Source organism: Pan troglodytes, chromosome 1, assembly GCF_028858775.2.
Source record: "Pan troglodytes isolate AG18354 chromosome 1, NHGRI_mPanTro3-v2.0_pri, whole genome shotgun sequence".
Lineage (NCBI taxonomy): Eukaryota > Metazoa > Chordata > Mammalia > Primates > Hominidae > Pan > Pan troglodytes.
The window spans coordinates 94,142,150-94,159,314 of NC_072398.2; the positions used below are offsets into that span (position 1 = coordinate 94,142,150).

The following is a 17,165-nucleotide window of genomic DNA, read 5'->3' on the forward strand; positions in this document are numbered from 1 at the left end:
GCGAGGCAGTGCGCGGCTCACCCCAGTCCCCGACCCACGTGAAGCGTACAGGGCATTTTATTAACCGGGAAGGACGGTGCGGAAGAGCGAGCAGGACGCCTCTTCACCCCGCGTAGGCAGTGTCGTCGTTGCTGTCACTAAAGGCGGAGGAAGAGAGCTCTTCGCGGGGCGTGCAGACCGGGCACCGCTGCCGCATGTTGTCCCAGCACGACCAGCAGTACACGGCCTCGCAGTCCAGCGTCCGGCACACGTAGGACTCGGGCGTCTCGGGTGCCTGGCACACCACGCAGCGCCGGCGCAGCCAGCGGCGCAGGAGCGGGCAGCCGCGGTGCAGGATATCCGCCAGCGGGTGGCGCTGTTGGGAGGTGGGCGTTAGCGCCAGCCCGGGAGCGAGGCGGGAAAGAAGGGGAACTGGACAGCGTTTCCTGTCTGAAGTCGCCAGGCCTGACAATTCCCGCGTGTTGGAGGAGGCTGGGTTGGACAAAGGAAACCCCTGGAGGGCGAGGGTGCCTCCGTCCCCAACTCTGTGATGGAGAATGGGAGGATGCACCCTCCAGGCTCTCTCCAAGCAGATATCAGCCACAACTCTCATTTGCACTTTCCTGTAAATCATCTTATTTGGTTCTCACAGTGAGGCTGAGAAGTGAGCAGGCCAGATCGACTATCACTGTTGCTATCCCCACTTTACAGTTGAGAAAGGTGAAGTGACTCTCAAAGTCACACAGATAGTAAACAATCCAACTTGGCTGGACCCCAGGGGCCCTGATTCCAAACCACAAACCTAGTTCACTATGCTCCCTGCCATCCCTCACGACATGTCTCTACACAGTTGTCAGGGATTTTCCACAGGCCACCTTACCCAGGAAGCAGCCACTCTTTGCCCTAGAAACTCCAGAGGCCCTGCTGCCTGCCAGACAGGCAGAACTCTTGGGCTTGGCCTTCAGAGCCTTCCCTCACCTTGTCCCTTTCTAGCCTCTTTCCCACTTCAGCCCTCCCTGAGAGCTGTCTCTTCTGAGCCAGTTTCTCCTGAGACTAGCCCTGGCACTTCGCATTCCCTGTGGACTGAGTCTTTGCACATTCTGCTTGGAATGACTGTCTGGCACATTTCCATCTGTGCATTCACATTCAGTTTGCTTCACGACCCTGTCAAGGAATCCCAGCATGTTCTTTTTTGTTTTTTGTTTTTCATTTTTTCACAACACATTCATTTGGCCCCTATTGTGTGTCATGGGTGCTGGGGGTATCCAGGCACTAGGGAAAAAGCTAAGCAAACACAGTCTCACATTTATGAACTTTGTTAGGACTGATTACATAAGAATGGCTGCCACTCATTGTTTATAATGTCAGGTCCTGTACTAAGATACTGTACATAAATTATTTCAATTCTAAATTAGCCGGGCGTGGTAGTGTGTGCCTGTAATCCCAGCTACTCGGGAAGCTGAGGCACGAGAATCGCTTGAACTGGGGAGGTGGAGGTTGCAGTGAGCCAAGATCACGCCACTGCACTCCAGCCTGGGCGACAGAGTGAGACTTAGTCTCAAAAAAAAAAAAAAAAAATTCAATTCAATTGTCATGTAAGGCAGGTAGTGTTATTATCATCTCCTTTTTTTCAGGTGAGAAAACTGATGCTTGGAGATGTGATCACTGCCCAGGGTCACCCAATGATAACATGCATGCATATGGAACTTGCTGCATGCCAGCACCATGTAAGTACAACTCATTTAATCCTTAAAACAACCAGATGGAGTAGTTAACCCCATTTTATGGAAGGCAAAAGCCCAGGCACAGCAGTTAAGTCATGTGCTCAAGGTCACACCGTTGTCATAGTAATGAGGGAAGGAGCCGGGATACACACTTAGGCCCTCTGGCACCGGAGTCCCACACCTGACCACCACTCTAGGCTGATCTCCAGTGAGCAGGCCTTACAGATCTCTCCAGTCTTGCCATTCTTCAGAGGGAGAAACTGAGGCTCAGTGAAGACCTTGGCCAAGGTGACACAACTTAATGAGGGAGTATGGACTGGAGTCTGCTTCCTCAGATTCCATGTGCCCCTGCATGAGGCCTTCCTGACTCCCAGCCCACCTGCCTCCTCCTGTCCCCTGAACTGCACTGAGCTTCTGGTCTGCAGCCCTCTGGTAGAACCTTTGGTTTTGCCTTGGGCCTCCTGTTTCTGTGCGGCCCTCTTGCTTTTCTATGAGCAGACTGTATTAAATCTCATTCTCCTTTTCTGCCTGCTTCCTAATGGTCCACTGAGTGTCTTAGGCTGGGCTGAATCCTGGGATTCAGAAACGGGCACAGCCCTGACCTTAGGAGCTGGATGGCTGGGGCCCTCAGCATGTGTTGCATCAGATCTCACCGGGCTTGGCCGGGCTTGGTGGCTCACGCCTGTAATCCTAGGACTTTGGAAGGCTGAGGTGGGCAGATCACCTGAGGTCAGGAGTTTGAGACCAGCCTGGCCAACATGGTGAAACCCTGTCTCTACTAAAAATACAAAAAAATAGCTGGGCGTGATGGCGTGCGCCTGTAATCCTGGCTACTTGTGGAGTGGGGGGCTGAGATAGGATAATCGCTTGAACCTGGGAGGCAGAGGTTGCAGTGAGCCGAGATCATGCCACTGCACTCCAGCCTGGGCGACACAGTGAGATTCCATCTCAAAAAATAAAAAGAACTTACCAGGCTCGAGTAGGCCTGCGACCATTGGTGGGTGCTGGGTGGACTGAAGGGAGCTGCCCCTTGCCCTGCTGTACTTAGACCCAGCCAGGAGCTGGCAGCAGCACTTACGCCTGGACTTACCGGAGCCTTCTGCTGTCGCGCCCGCCTCAGGATAGCGGCCCTCCTGAGTTTGGTGAAGGCTGCTCTTTTCTTCAATAGGTCATTGTAGAGGAACAGGATCCGCTTCTTCTCTCGCTGGGGGCAGGAAAGGGGTCAATGATAGAGAAAGGCATCCCCCAAAGATGGAGTTGGTAGGGAGCTGGGTGGTGTGTGTGTGTGTGTGTGTGTGTGTGTGTGTGTGCAGGTGTGTAGGGGTGTAGAGATCTGGGGAGGGGCAAACCTTGGGGAAGTAGAAGGCTGCGATGACCCTCCGGAGTCGGTAGCCAAAAGCCTGTAACAGGCAGAGACACACTAACAGGCCAATCGGTACTGCAGCTCTCCAGTAGGCCCTGGCATCCAGGCCCACAGGCTGGGGCAGGCAGGCTAGGGGAGGGGCAGGCCAGGGGTCTGGTCAGGACCAGCCAAGGGGCAGGGCAGCCCTGGGTTGGACTTCCCATCCCAGTGGGAGGTGCAATCCTCTGATTCCCCTGCTCTCCTCCTGCCTGCCCCTCACTGCAGAACTGCCCTGTCAGTACTGTAGCCGCTGGGCCCAATGTGGCACAGATCTTGCAGATTTCTATCTTGACTGAATGTCCTGTTGGACAGTGCTGCTCTGGAGGGCTGGGGCCCCCTAGCCACAAGACCCTGGCCTCCAGACTCCTCTGACCGAAGCTGGTCATGCTCCCCTTTTTCAAGCCTGCCCAGATGTGTTCCCTGCTCCGATTTCCCCAGCTCAAGCGCTCCAACCCCCATCTCTCCACACCCAAGGCCCAGGCCCCCAACTCTTTACCTTGGAGTCTTTTGACCCTTGCCCCACTGCCCTCGATTCCTCTGATCCAAACTTTCAGCATCACTCACGCATGTTGTTTGATTCCATCACCGTCTCTGAGGAGGTGTTCAGGGCCCCAATGGTTTTTCGAAGAAGCCGAGCTAGCATGGAGTCTCCCCCGACCTTCACCTCCAGTTTATGACTGCCTGCGGCCAGGAGGACAGGTAGGGAAGTCAGGGCAGGTGGAGAAATCAGGAATGTGTTAAGGGGGTAGATGTCAGGGAGGGGTCAAGACACAGAAATGCTTCTCAGCTGCCTGAGTCTTTCTGCCCCTTCCTGAATCCTAACCCCTCCCTGCTCCCAGTTGTAAGTGTAAAGGGGTAAAGAGCCCCCCTCCCCTGCTGTGAGAGCTGTCAGGTTGCAGGGCTGTCATTTGACCTTGAGGAGGACAGGGAGGGGCTGAATCACAGAAAGGGGAAAAGAACAGGCAGAAGGATGGCTGGCACAGTGGCGCACACCTGTAATCCCAGCACTTTGGGTGGCCGAGGCAGGTGGATCACTTGAGGTCAGGAGTTCGAGACCAGCCTGACCAACATGGTGAAACTCCGTCTCTACTAAAAATAGAAAAATTAGCTGGCCGTGGTGGCTCACACCTGTAATCTCAGCTACTCAAGAGGCTGAGGCAGGAGAACTGCTTGAACCTGGGAGGTGGAGGTTGCAGTGAGCTGAGATTGTGCCAATGCACTCCTCCAGCCTGGGTGACAGAGCGAGACTCTTTGTCTCAAAAAAAAAAAAAAAAGAGGCAGAAGGACGAGGCACAGTTGGAAGAACTAGGGTGGGGTGGCTGTGCAGGCATTGGAGTTCTCCAGAGGGTGTCTCTTGGGCCTGGAATGTGTCTGGGGGATGGGCTTACTGCGGAAGGAGTACTGCAGGAAGGAGTGGTGGCGGATGGTGTCGAAGATGGAGTAGAGAGCCCAGTCCAAGCCGCACAGCACCACCAGCAGCAGCAGAATGGGCAGTGTCTCCAGGAGCTCCCTCACCTGGCCAAGGAGCAGGAGGGGCAGAGCTGGGCAGTGCCATCTGCCTGGGCACGGAGCACTCTCTGGTGCCTTTTACCCTCCACCCTCACCTTCAGGCCTGTCTTTGCACCCAGGAGTCCGCTCCCCATGCCGTCCTCACCACATTGCTCATTTCTGAGGCCTGGATGGTGGGCTTGCAAGGGAAGATGACGGTTTTCTCCTCAGCTTTGCGGAGTGGCAGCAGAGTCCGTTTGCCCTGGAAAACAAATGTCCACACAGTTAGGAAGCCCAAGGGCCCTCTGCCCTTTCCTCTCTGCCTTCCTGGAGCATGAACCCACACAGGGCACACAGCAGCAAGGCATCCCCGGGCAGTGCCGTGCCCACTCACCAGCTTCTTCCTGCGGTCATCGATCTGGCAGAAGTAGGTACTGATGTAGATGTTGTCAAAACGAATGTCATGGTTATAGCTGTCCATGTAGGAGAAAGACCTGTGGGTGGATGGGCAGGGATGTCTCCATCTCTTCCAGGTTCTCCTCATCTATCCCCAAACATGGGCTTCCTTGAGGCACAGTCATTCAACCAACCAGCCAGCATTCATTGAGCACCATCTATGTCCTGGGCACTGCTAGGGGATGGTGATAACAGGGAGAAGACTCTGTCCCTGCCTTCCAATTGTGTAGAGGAAGACATCCCCCTACATGATGGGTGAGACATAGCAGAAGTGAGTAGGGGATGAGGTGGGGGCTCAGAGGAGGGCATGGTCAGCCTGTCTGGGAGGGAGTTGCATGTGTGCATCTGAGGTAGGGACAGGCATGCATCTTGCAGGATGAATATCGAGCAGAGTTACAGAGAGGGGGAAACTCCTTGAGGTTTCAGGAATCACCTAATCCACTGTGACTCACAAATTCCTGCCTCTTGGCTTTGCCTGCAGCATATCTCCTGGAAGTGTGCTGGGGCAAAACTCATCCCAGACCACCATCTCCATCCTCCCCAATATACCCTGGCCCTCCCTGGCTACCCTTGAGCACGGTGCACGTGTGCATGGGTGCATGCCTGCATATATAGCTATCCCCCATGTATTTCCCAAAGCCCTACATAATGCTTCAGTTTGCTAAGGAAAAAATGTTAATTACTGCAAATGTGTTTAAAACTGTAAAAGTACATTAAACAAACTCTGTAAAGTGTGAAACATTAGTTTCAATGCTATTGCTTCTGGGGCCCTGTAAACATCCACATCTTTGCCTTTAAAACTACTGTAAGTGCAAAGACATACTGTGAGTGCCCTCTTGTGGAGAGGCTCACAGAGGTGGTGCCTGGGCTTCCTGAGCCAGGGCCTGCCCTCCCGCCAGCTGTCCTTTCAGTGCATGACCTCACCCAGCTTGAAAGCCTGGAAGTAGCTTTTGACTCTGTGCCTCCTTCCTTCCCTCCACAAGCTGGCTCTGAGCCTCGCTGCACCTTTCCCCTTCCCCCTCCATCTCAAGCCATCTTCCTGCCATGCTCTACCCGGGCCAGGCTCCCTAACCTCCGACCCAGCCTGGCCTCCCTCCCTCCCTCCAGACTTCCTGAGGCCATCTTGCCACCACCGCCAGTTCCAGGTCTTCCTGCAGGGCTTTCCAGACTGTTCTGGTCATGCCCACTTCAGTCCTCCAGGCCAGCCTCTGCCCTCTGCATCCCACGGATACCAGGAGCCTTACGCAAGGGACACCCTTCTTTCCTTGACCACCGTTCCGCATCTGCGGCCATTTGGAGCCCAGTTATTGCCCTTCCAAGGGGCACCTTCCCAGCTCCCATACACGTCTCAAAAGCCAATCCATAGAATGGCCCTTGAACCATCTCTGTCTTGTGGGTATCTCATAATCCCAACTAGATCATTAGCTTTTTTTTTTTTTTTTTTTGAGACAAGCTCTCACTCTGACACCAGGCTGGAATGCAGAATGCAGTGGCACAATCACAGCTCACTGCAGCCTCGACCTCCCAGTGATTCTCCTGCCTCAGCCTCCCAAGTAGCTGGGACTACAGGCATGTGCCCCACACCTGGCTGATTTTGTTCATTTTTTGTAGAGATGAGGTCTCACTGTGTTACCCAGGCTGGTCTCAAACACCTCAACTCAAGCCATCCTCCCACCTCGGCTTCCCAAAATGGGATTACAAGAGTGAGCCGCCATGCCTGGCGATCATGAGCTCATTGAGGGCAGGAATAGAGCTCCTTCATCTTTGTCTTCCCATGGGGCCCTAGATACGCACATACCCACTCACTTGCAGTCACTCTAGGCCCCCCACATAGGGGCAGACAGAGCAACAGCCCTGTGGCAGCCCTCACCCAAGCCCTGCCCATCTCAGGTGTTTGGGAGTGGAGATGGGAAATAGAGGGTCCAGAGACCAGCAGGGGAGCTAGAGCAGAGCAAGGCCCGGGGCAGCCCAGCTGGACACTGGGCTGGGTGGGGTTGAGGACTTTGTTCTAAATGGAGGGAAAGTCGCTGCCAACGCAGCAGGCAGGAGACAATGAAAGCAAAATGGAAAGATAAAAATGGCACAAAGTCAGAGCCAAGGGGAATATGAAGGGCAAGAAAAAATCAAAAGTCAAAGCTAAATGTAAAAAAAAAAATCAGTATTGGGATAAAGGCTGGAAGGAGGTGGATGAATGAAGACGGTTGGCCTTTTAAGGCAGTGGGAACATGGGTAATGTTCTTCTGACAAAATGTCCACTTTTCCTTTAACTTTGTGTAAACAAAGACAAAGGTAAATAATATTCAGATTCAGAGGTGAGGATAGGTGCTAGGGTTCCATCCTTACAGCCTCCCTCAGGGCAGGGCTCCAGTCCGGGGCAGAGGAGGGGCTGCTGGGGTGGGGACTATGGCTCACGCGTGCAGGACCAGCAGGAAAGTGCAGGAGAGCAGCACGTGCAGCAGCCCCAGGGCCCACTCCAGCCGGGCCTCCTGGCGGTACACGTAGTCCCGCACCTCGGTGCTCACGCGCTCCCAGCTCGTGTTGAGCCCCAGCACCCCAGCCTGCTTCTGTTCCTGGTGGAGGGCACATGAGCAAACTCAGCCTGCGGCCACCTCGTCAGACCCGGGTCCCACCTCTTCATGACATCTGTTCCCCAGTACCCCACTTGTGTCCCTGGGGCCCTCCCAGGACCTCTAGGAGTTGTCACTTCCTTCTGCTCACCACCCTCCTGGACACAGTCTTGCTCCCCTGCACCTACATCAGCTGACATCATCTCATATCTGGCTGATAGCTCCCACCCCAGGCCAAGTCTGCACAAACCACAGGCTTGGCACTGTCCCCTCCTCACCACCTTTCCCCTCCCCTGCCCATCTCAGGTGTTCGGGGGTGGAGATGGGAAACAGAGGGCCCCCTCAACACCAGCGACATTCCCCCTCCTTGTCCCCCTCCCTCACCCCAGGTCACCCCTTTCCTGTGCCCTCTCACTTGTCCTTCCTCTAGCTCTATTCCCTCATGCCCTCCTCCCACTCCCTATCTACCCCCCACCAACCCTCGCCCTTGCCTTCTACCTTGAAGTCAATATTGGCTGAAAATTCCCCGTCCAGGCCACGAATAGACTGGTTGAGGGAGTCGTAGGTCTGCCCAAAGTTGCCTTCCACTGGGATGCGATTGCGGCACCAAACCTCCATCACTGGTGAACAGTGGGCGGGGTCAGGGGCCTCCCCGGGCCTGTCCTCCAGGTGCAGGCCTGGCCTGCCTGTCCTCCTGTAGTCCTCCTCATCCTGCTTTTTTGTCTCTCTGCCCATGGCTTGCTACCACACCAATGCTGAGTCTTCCCCTCTCTGCTCTCTTTGGATCCTGCCCTCCAGGAACCAGACCTGAGTTCCCTCATTTTTGTCAATCTATCCTCAACCATAACAAACATCAGTAAGGAGAGCCAGCGTTTACAGGGCAACTCCTCTGTGTGCCAGCTCTGCCACTGCCTTCACATACGTTAGCCCCATAAATCCTTAAAAGCCCTTAATGTGGCTGGGTGCGATGGCTCACACCTGTAATCCCAGCACTTTGGGAGGCTGAGGTGGGTGGATCACCTGAGGTTAAGAGTTCAAGACCAGCTTGGTCAACGTGGTGAAACCCCGTCTCTACTAAATATACAAAAATTAGCTGGGCATGGTGGCGGCCACCTGTAATCCCAGCTACTCAGGAGGCTGAGGCAGGAGAATCGCTTGAACCCGGGAGGCAGAGGTTGCGGTGAGCCGAGATCGCGCCACTGCACTCCAGTCTGGGTGACAAGAGTGAAGCACCCCGTCTCAAAAAAAAAAATTAATGCAAGAACTACTGTTATTCTGCCCATGCGCATCTTTCAGATGAAAAGCCACAGCTCAGAGCTTTGCTGTAACTCACCCTGAGTCACAGAGCTATTCAGCAGATGGACGGCTCTAAGGATGCTGTGGCCTCAGGGCCAAAACCCTCCTCATCTGTTGCTTTCCTGCCTGTCACCTACCAGTGGGTCCCAAGGACTCAGCTCCCCACCCCTTTGCAACTGTGCAGACCCTTGGCAATGCCACAGAAGAACTTGAACTTCATAGGCAGGCAGAGCAGGTGGGTGAGGAGTGGGACCCAGATGTGCTTCATGCACTGTTCATGCTTGCGGTCAAACCAACGACGGCAGCTGAGTATGGCCTGGTTCACCACATCTGTAGGAAGGAGCAGGGGTGTCTGAGGTTCCCACATCTTGATCCACAACGCTGGCCCCACATCCCACCCCACCCTCCACTCCCCAGGGATACCCCTCACAGGAGCAACGCAGCTTGGTCTTCAGCTCATACATCTTCTGTGTCGACAGGTGGAGTCTGGAGGCTGGGGCTTGGCGGGCCTCCCTGCCCTGGGCTGTCTCCCCTGAGTCCATGGCATCCTCAGGCGTGTAGCCCGTCTCACTATTCACCTGGGCATCCAGGTCCTCAAAAGTGGCGGAGATGTTCCGAGTCTCTGCTCTCAGCAATTCTTTGCTACTCTGGGATTGGAGGTAGAGGGAGGAAAGGGTGAGGGCTGGGGCTTTAGAACTTCTGCTGCCTGAGGGCCTGTCCTCCCCCAGTAGCCAAGCTTTGGGTTCTCACCCCAGGCCGGCAGGGAGCCTAGGCCCTGAGACACAGCCTCTCACCTCAAATTCCCGGCTGTCCATTGCCCTTGGGAGCCCCCCCACCAGCTGCCTTGTCTGATGCCACATGTCCTGGCTCTGCGTACCTCCCAGACTCTCAGCTCTTCCTCAGTCCTCCCATCCCAGACCCTTCCTGGTCAGTGGTTCCCCAGGTCCTTAGACCTTACCCTTCACCACTAGTCTCTGAGATCATTATGCCATCTGAATGCCCCCAACTTCCAAACCCCTCAGCCCCCATGTCCCCAACTCTTCAGCTCTCCAATTCTCCCAAACCCCCAGTCTCCAGCCTTCCAATACCCAATTCTTGAATACTCTTGTCTTCGAAACTTCTGAGCTACTCAAGGCCAAAGCCCCCAAATTTCCTAGATATTCTAGTTCAGCTGTCCAGAGTACTGACCACTCAGGTATTAGGAAATGTGTATAGAGCATGTCCCAATGACTCAGGGGCTCTCCTGGCATTTAACGTCCCAGGACCAGGGCACGTTCTGCAATGTTTGGGAATAGTTCTGCAAAAAATGCCAGTAGTATCCCCATTGGGAAACTGTAAATCCAGGGTGACAACTCCCAGCTCAAGTTAACTTGGCCCCAGGGAGAGGGACCCCCCAGGCTCTGCCTGTGCAGATTCCTGACCAGCAGGTCCTTGAACACGGCCCGTAAGGGGGCTGTGGAGACGCGCCAAGCTGCACGGGTGTTGTTGATCTGCAGCTCCACGGTGCAGCCCAGCGATGCGATCACGTTGTTGAGATTGTGCCGCAGATTGGCTACTGGCCCTGGAGAAAGAGGCCCTGGTTGGTCACCTCCCTGTATAACCAGCACTTTCTCAAACCCGCTCAGCTTCCCTCTGCAAATAGTGCCCATCGCCTAGAACTATACAGTGGTGGGGCCGAGAAGCCTATGAAAGGTCAACTTGTTCAACCCTTGATTTTTTTCACTGTTTTTTTTTGTTTTTTTTTTTTTTTTGAGACGGAGTCTCCCTCTGTTGCCCAGGCTGGAGTGCAGTGGCTCGATCTCTGCTCATTGCAACCTCCACCTCCCGGGCTCAAGCGATTCTCCTGCCTCAGCCTCCTGAGCAGCTGGGATTACAGGCACATGCCACCATGTCTGGCTAATTTTTTGGTATTTTTAGTAGAGACGAGGTTTCAGCATGTTGGTCAGGCTGGTGTCGAACTCCTGACTTCGTGATCCGCCCGCTTCGGCCTCCCACAGTTCTGGGATTACAGGTGAGCCATCGTGCCTGGCCTTTTTTTTTTTGAGACGGAGTCTTGCTCTGTCACCCAGGCTGGAGTGCAATGGCGCAATCTCGGCTCACTGCAGGCTCCGCCTCCCAGGTTCAAGTGATTCTCCTGTCTCAGCCTCCCGAATAGCTGGGACTATAGGTGTGCACCACCATGCCTGGCTAATTTTTTCATTTTTAGTAGAGATGGGGTTTCACCATGGCTGGTCTTGAACTCCTGACCTCAGGTGATCCACCCACCTCAGCCTCCCAAAGTGCAGGGATTACAGGCATGAACCACCGTGCCTGGCCAATGTTTTCACTCTTATAAACTGAGGAGGCCCAGATATGGGGAGGAGCTCCCTCAGGGACATACAGTGAGTTAGAGCAGCTGGGATGACACTCCTGTCTTTTCTCCTTCACCCGGCCTGGCTCCCATTGGATGACCCACCCAGGGTCACTGCTTCAGTGTAACTCACTGGCCCCCACATACTCACCCACATAGATGGCAGCCAAGGCGTATCCCAGGACAAACAGCCTGCCTTCCTTGCCCAGCATCTTGGGTACTAGTAGGAGGCTGGCACAGCGGATGTGAGGGGAGGTCCCCCAGCCCATGGCCCCCAAGCCTGTCAGGAGAGCCCAGGAGGTGGTGAGCTGAAGTGAGGAAGCTGCCTCCCTTCCTCACGTTTACCAGAGCACCCACCTGCAACACCCCATTCTGGAACCACCACCATCCTGCCCTTATCCCCATTTACACTGACTCTGATAGACCTGCTGGGCCACTCATTCATTCATTCAGCAGCCACTCACAGAGTTTAGCTATGTGCCAGTCTCTGGAAGGGCATAGAGGGATGGCTAGAACTTAAAAAACCACAAATGATTGACTTGTGTGTGTTTGTGTTAGGGAAGGAAGCCAAGGTTTTCCGGGCTACAGTGACACTGACCCTAGGTGCTGAGGGAGCAGAGAGAGCAAGAGAAAATATCTGGAAACAGGTGCTCATGCTCAGAATGGTCAGAAGAGAGATCAGAGCCCACCTCAGTACTCCCAGTACTCAGACACCTACAGCACTCGCAGTCCCTGCCTCTAATTTTAGCCCTTGGTCATGTACCGCCTGGTATGTTTTAGCAGTTTCACATGTGTCTCCCTGTGGTCTCTGCAAGGAGACAGTGAACTTCTGGAAGCTCATAATCCAGAGAAAGAGACAGATGAGTAAACAAATGACTACAACACGATGTGCTAAGTGCACAAGGGAGGTGCCTATAGAGCGCTGTGGGAGCCAAGGAGGGAGTACGTGTTTCTTCAGGGAGGGGTGGGGCTGAGAAGGCTGGACAAAGAGAGGATGTGTCAGCTGGGCCTGGAAGGTGAGTAAGTGTTGTTAGGAGGTGCAGATGGCATTCCAGGCCAAAGGAACAGTATAAGCTGGTCGGGGGAGCTAGAAGATTCCTGTGTTGATGGAATGTTCACCCAATGATCGTCAAAGCAAATCCCAAATCCTTACACTTCCTCCATCTCCACTGTCGTGGTAGAGTCCCCATCATCTCTTACTGGGACTATAACCTGATGAGTCTCCCTATGTCCTCTCTTGCTACCTTACACTTCAGTTTTTACAAGGCAGCCAGAGTGATCTTGCAAAAGCATAAATCGGATCATGTCCCTTCCCTGCTTCAAACCATTCGGTGGCTTTCTACCACATTTGGTATAAAATCCGAACTCCCTAACATGGTCTACCTAGCTTGTGATCTGGCTCCTGCCTGCCTCCTGATCTCATGCTATGCAGCCCTTCACCCACCATGTCTACCCACACAGACCTCGTTGCTGCTCCTTGGACAAGCCAAGCTCATTCCTCCTCTCTGGTCTTTGCCCTAGCTGTTCCCCATGCCAGGAGCACTCCTCTCCCTGTTCTTCACATGGCTGGCTCCACCTAGTCATTCAGGTTTGTGGCAAACCCTGTTGGGTGCCACCCCACAGTTTTTTTTGTGCCTTCTTCCTTGCTAACACAACTTGGGTTTTTTGCAAGGGCAATAGCCTGGCCCTGCCCCAGCCCCTGAGGGATAAATCTGGATCTGTCTAAACCAGTCATGGTAGAACAGGACATTGAAAGGGAATAGTTCTGTGGTCTTGGCCTTCTGGCCAAAGACTCGAGCTGAGGCTAATAGTTGACAAATAGTTGCCCTATGTTCTAATGAGAGCCCCATGGAGCTATGGGTGTCTTCTTTGGGCTCACCAAAACAGCAAAACTTGACTCTCACTCCTCTATCCCACCCCATCTATATAAAAAGAACAGCAATATGGGCCAGGCATGGTGGCTCACGCCTATAATCCCAGCACTTTGGGAGGCCAAGGCGGGTGGATCACTTGAGGTCAGGAGTTTGAGACCAGCCTGGCCAACATGGCTGTCTCAACTAAAAATATAAAATTTAGCCAGGCATGGTGGCAGGTGCCTGTAGTCCCAGCTACTCAGGAGTTTGAGGCAGGAGAATTGCTTGAACCCGGGAGGCGGAGATTGCAGTGAGCTGAGATCGTGCCACTGCATTCCAGCCTGGGGGACAGAGCAAGACTCTGTCTTTAAAAAAAAAAAAAAAAAAAAAAAAGACCAACAATGTGGATTTCCTGGAAGAGGAGAAAAGTGGTTGGAATGGGCAGGCAGAGAGGGAGAGTCTGTGGAGAGGATGGGTGTCACATGTCAAGTGAGAGACTCCAGGAGTCCAAGAGGCTTCAGGGACTGGCGCTGCAGGAAGGGGAACCTGCCTGGTCTCTGTAGACTAGACTCCTGCTGAGTGCAGAGCCTCATGAGGCCACTCCAGGGCTCCCACCAGAGCACAGAGTGGAGGGAGAGCTCCTGGGAGAGCTCAGCCTCTGTAATGCCTCTGTAGACCTCCCCTGGACGATGTTGGCACACAAGCATGGAGACTGGTATCTGCTTCTCATCAGGGCAGGAGAGAGGCAACCATAAGGTGCTCTGCTTTTGATGGGGCGTGGTGGCTCACGCCTGTAATCCCAGCTCTTAGGGAGGCAGAGGCGGGAGGATAGCTTGAGCCCAGGGGTTTGAGACCTGCCTGGGCAATATAGCGAGACCCCATTCTCCACAAAAAGGAAGGTGCCCTGCTTTCTCTGCCTGGCAGGGCACGGACGTGTGCACTCCCAGCCTGCTGGAGGGAGGGATCCAAAAAGCAAGAGGCTGTGGGTGGCCCCTGAAGGGGGGCTTCACTCGAGGCCAGCCAAAAAGAACTGGCCTCTGCAAGAAACTGGGCATTGCCGAGGTCCACACACAGCCTCCAAGGGGACAATAATCAGGCCTACTGGGACAGCCAGGGTGTGAGTGCCTGCTACACGCAGGCATCCACAGTGGAATTATAACAGCATTAGTGACTTAAGACTTTTGTCCCTTTTCCTCTAATTCTTCTAATCTCCCTTCTGACATCAGAAGAACCAGAAAGGGAAGGAAGTAGAGGGAAAAAGGGAAAGAGCAGGCCACGCCCCTTCTCCATTGCAGGACCCCATGCTAGGGAGCAGGCCTGAGCTGGGGGCCCAAGGGATCGGGAGGGCAAGATAAGGAGGGAAGACGCTTGAGAATGGATGAGGTTAAAAGTCTGATGTAGAGTGGACTGGACCTCTTTAACCCCTAAAAATAAGTCTTAATCGTTGAAGTAGGACTAGGTCTTCTAAAGAAATACAACCAGAAATCTAAGGGGCTGTGTGAAAGGTTATCAATGGGAAAAAAACATGTTTGAATACAGTGGGTCAGAGAAAAAGTAGTCTCCTGTTGGTATCCAGCAGGATTAATTCAATAAACAGGTGATGAAATGCTAATTCTATTTCCCTTGCCTGGGACAGGTTCAGGAAAGGGCATGTGTTGCACGCAGTTCTGACCAAAGAGATGTGAGGAAGTCTACTGCGGGGATTATAGGCAAGTTTCCCTTGTTCCTAAAAAGAGACATGAGGAAAGGATGTTTCTTCCTTTTTTTTTTTTTTTTTTTTTTTTTTGAGACAGAGTTTCACTCTGTCACCTAGGTCATTTTCCTTTTTCCCTGGCCTCAAATCGCACAGCCCAAGACAGTGAAGTTGGGCCTGGGATTGAACTTCTATTCCTTTCTTTTTTTTGAGATGGCCTTTCGCTCTTGTCACCCAGGCTGGAGTGCAGTGGCACGATCTCCACTCACTGCAATCTCTGCCTCCTGGGTTCAAGCAATCCTCCTGCCTCAGCCTCCCAAGAAGCTGGGACTACAGGTGTGCACCACCACATCCGGCTAATTTTTGTATTTTTAGTGGAGACAGGGTTTCACCATGTTGGCCAGGCTGGTCTCAAACTCCTGACCTCAGGTGATCCACCCGCCTCAGCCTCCCAAAGTGCTGGGATTACAGGCGTGAGCCATTGTGCCTGGCCTGTTTCTTCCTCTTTTTTTTTTTTTTTTTCTGATCTTTGACATTGTTGTATGAAGATGTGATGCCAGAGTTGCTGCAGCTATCTTGTGACCTGAAGAGAAGTGGTCAATAGACTGAAGATGGCAGAGAAAAGACAGAAGGAACCTGAGTCCTTCTCGAAGCTACTGAGCTGTTAAATTATCCAAACTGGGCTGGGCACGGTGGTTCACACCTGTAATCCCAGAACTTTGGGAGGCCGAGGCAGGTGGATCTTTTGAGGTCAGAAGTTCGAGACCTGCCTGGCCAACATACAGAAACCCCGTCTCTACTAAAAATACAAAAATTAGCTGGGCATGGTGACAGGTGCCTGTAATCCCAGCTACTTGGGAGGCTGAGCAGGAGAATGGCTTGAACCTGGGAGGTGGAGGTTGCAGTGAGCTGAGATTGAGCCACTGCACTCCAGCCTGGGCGACAGAGCGAGACTCCGTCTCAAAACAAAAACAAAAACATACAAACAAAACCAAAGCAAAACGGCTGGATGCTTGTCATCCTTGTTTACTGCTAAATCCTCAGCAGATTCTCAGTAAGTGCTGAGTGAATGAATGAATGAATGAATTTAATTTCTTAGGAGGATCAGAAAACGAGGTCAGACAGGTCAGGAGAGATGAGAGTTATGAAGGGTTATGGGGTTGGACTATATCATGTGGGTGATGGGGAGTCCCTCGGAATGGAGAGACTCCCTCAGGGCAAGGACGGTGTCTTCCTTCTTAAATTGGCAGCCTCTTCCCTCTGGACCTCCCCGTAAAGCCCAGGAGGAGGCGGAAGCCACAGGGGATGTATGGGTACAGAAGAAACAAGTCCCGACTCCTTCCTGGGCATGCAGGACGGCGCTGTGTTCCACAGGCCGCTTGAGTGTTCCTGGCTTTTGCCCAGCACTAACCCACCAAGCTGTACAAGAACATCATCTTCTGTTCTTCGTAGATGTTCATGGGGTTCACCAGGAGCTGAAAGAGACCTAAGGGCACAAGGTCAAGCCAAAGGCCAAAAGATGGGTCCTAGCCCTGGTCCAGCCTCTGCCTACCCCGAACTTTCTGCTTCCACACTCACCTATGGCCAGGAGCCCCCCAGCGCCTGCCCCCAGCAGGAGAGCAGTGACAGGAAACTCGCCCGGCTGGCGCCACAGGAACCGGCTACAGGAGACTGGCAGCCCCCAGGTCAGGAGCCTCTGCACTGCTAAGAGGGGGACAGGGTAGCTCAACAGCCCACTCTTCTGCCTGGGATGGGGCTCATTAGGATTCAGGGCTTGCAGGTGGATAGAGGCTGGGGAAACCTGGCATGTGAAACAGTAGGAACTTAGGGGACCCTGGAGGAGGATGAGGGAGCCTGAGGAAGTGGTATGGGTGTAAGGGACAGAAAAGGCAAGGGCTGGGCTGGGAGGCAGGAGGCACTAGACCAGAGAGGTGGTGGAGGCGCGGACACCGAGTTGGGGGATAGTGTGCAGGAGTTCCAGGAGGAGAGATGGGATGAGAGTGGAGGTCAAGGGATGCTGGGTCTCTGCTGAGTGACTCACTGGTATGAGGCTGTTTTCTTCTTTGCCCTCTTGTGCCATTCTGATGATGTTTAATGTCCATGAGTCTGTTTTGGGGAAGCACCACTCATCCCAGGTCTCCTGAAGGACCTCCTTGGACACAAGGTTCTGGTGAGACAAGAGAGGTGCTGCCTGTCTCTTCCGCTTCACGGGAAGCCTAGGCCTGAGCTCTGGGCCTTTTAATCCTTCTGCTCCGAGAACTGGGGAAGGAGATTAGAGACCTACCTATCCCCTCTCCAGTCCTCGGAACTGGGTCAAGGATTCCAAGACATATGCAGTGAAAGCCCTTTGGAACCTT

General features: G+C 53.6%; 1 protein-coding gene across 4 annotated transcripts; it reads right to left on the reverse strand.

The window, feature by feature from the left end:
• Positions 1-41: 41 nt before the first annotated feature.
• DCST1 (DC-STAMP domain containing 1) lies at positions 42-17,146 on the reverse strand. Of its 4 annotated transcripts, none has more exons than XM_003308413.5 (17): positions 17,093-17,146; positions 16,850-16,975; positions 16,387-16,512; positions 16,220-16,294; positions 11,414-11,542; positions 10,334-10,473; positions 9,343-9,559; positions 9,099-9,242; positions 8,115-8,236; positions 7,462-7,619; positions 4,988-5,087; positions 4,760-4,855; positions 4,494-4,620; positions 3,670-3,786; positions 3,053-3,195; positions 2,794-2,907; positions 42-355 (listed from the first exon to the last, which is right to left on the reverse strand). In XM_003308413.5, exons 2-17 carry the CDS (start codon positions 16,908-16,910, stop codon positions 104-106), a joined length of 2,121 nt encoding a protein of 706 aa, XP_003308461.1. In that variant the 5' UTR covers positions 16,911-16,975; positions 17,093-17,146; the 3' UTR covers positions 42-103. The 4 variants fall into 4 exon arrangements, with proteins under 4 accessions (XP_003308461.1, XP_054542806.1, XP_016783784.1 ...); XM_054686831.1 differs by having other exon boundaries at positions 16,387-16,509; positions 17,093-17,134; XM_016928295.3 differs by lacking the exon at positions 42-355 and adding an exon at positions 1,572-1,981.
• Positions 17,147-17,165: the final 19 nt, after the last annotated feature.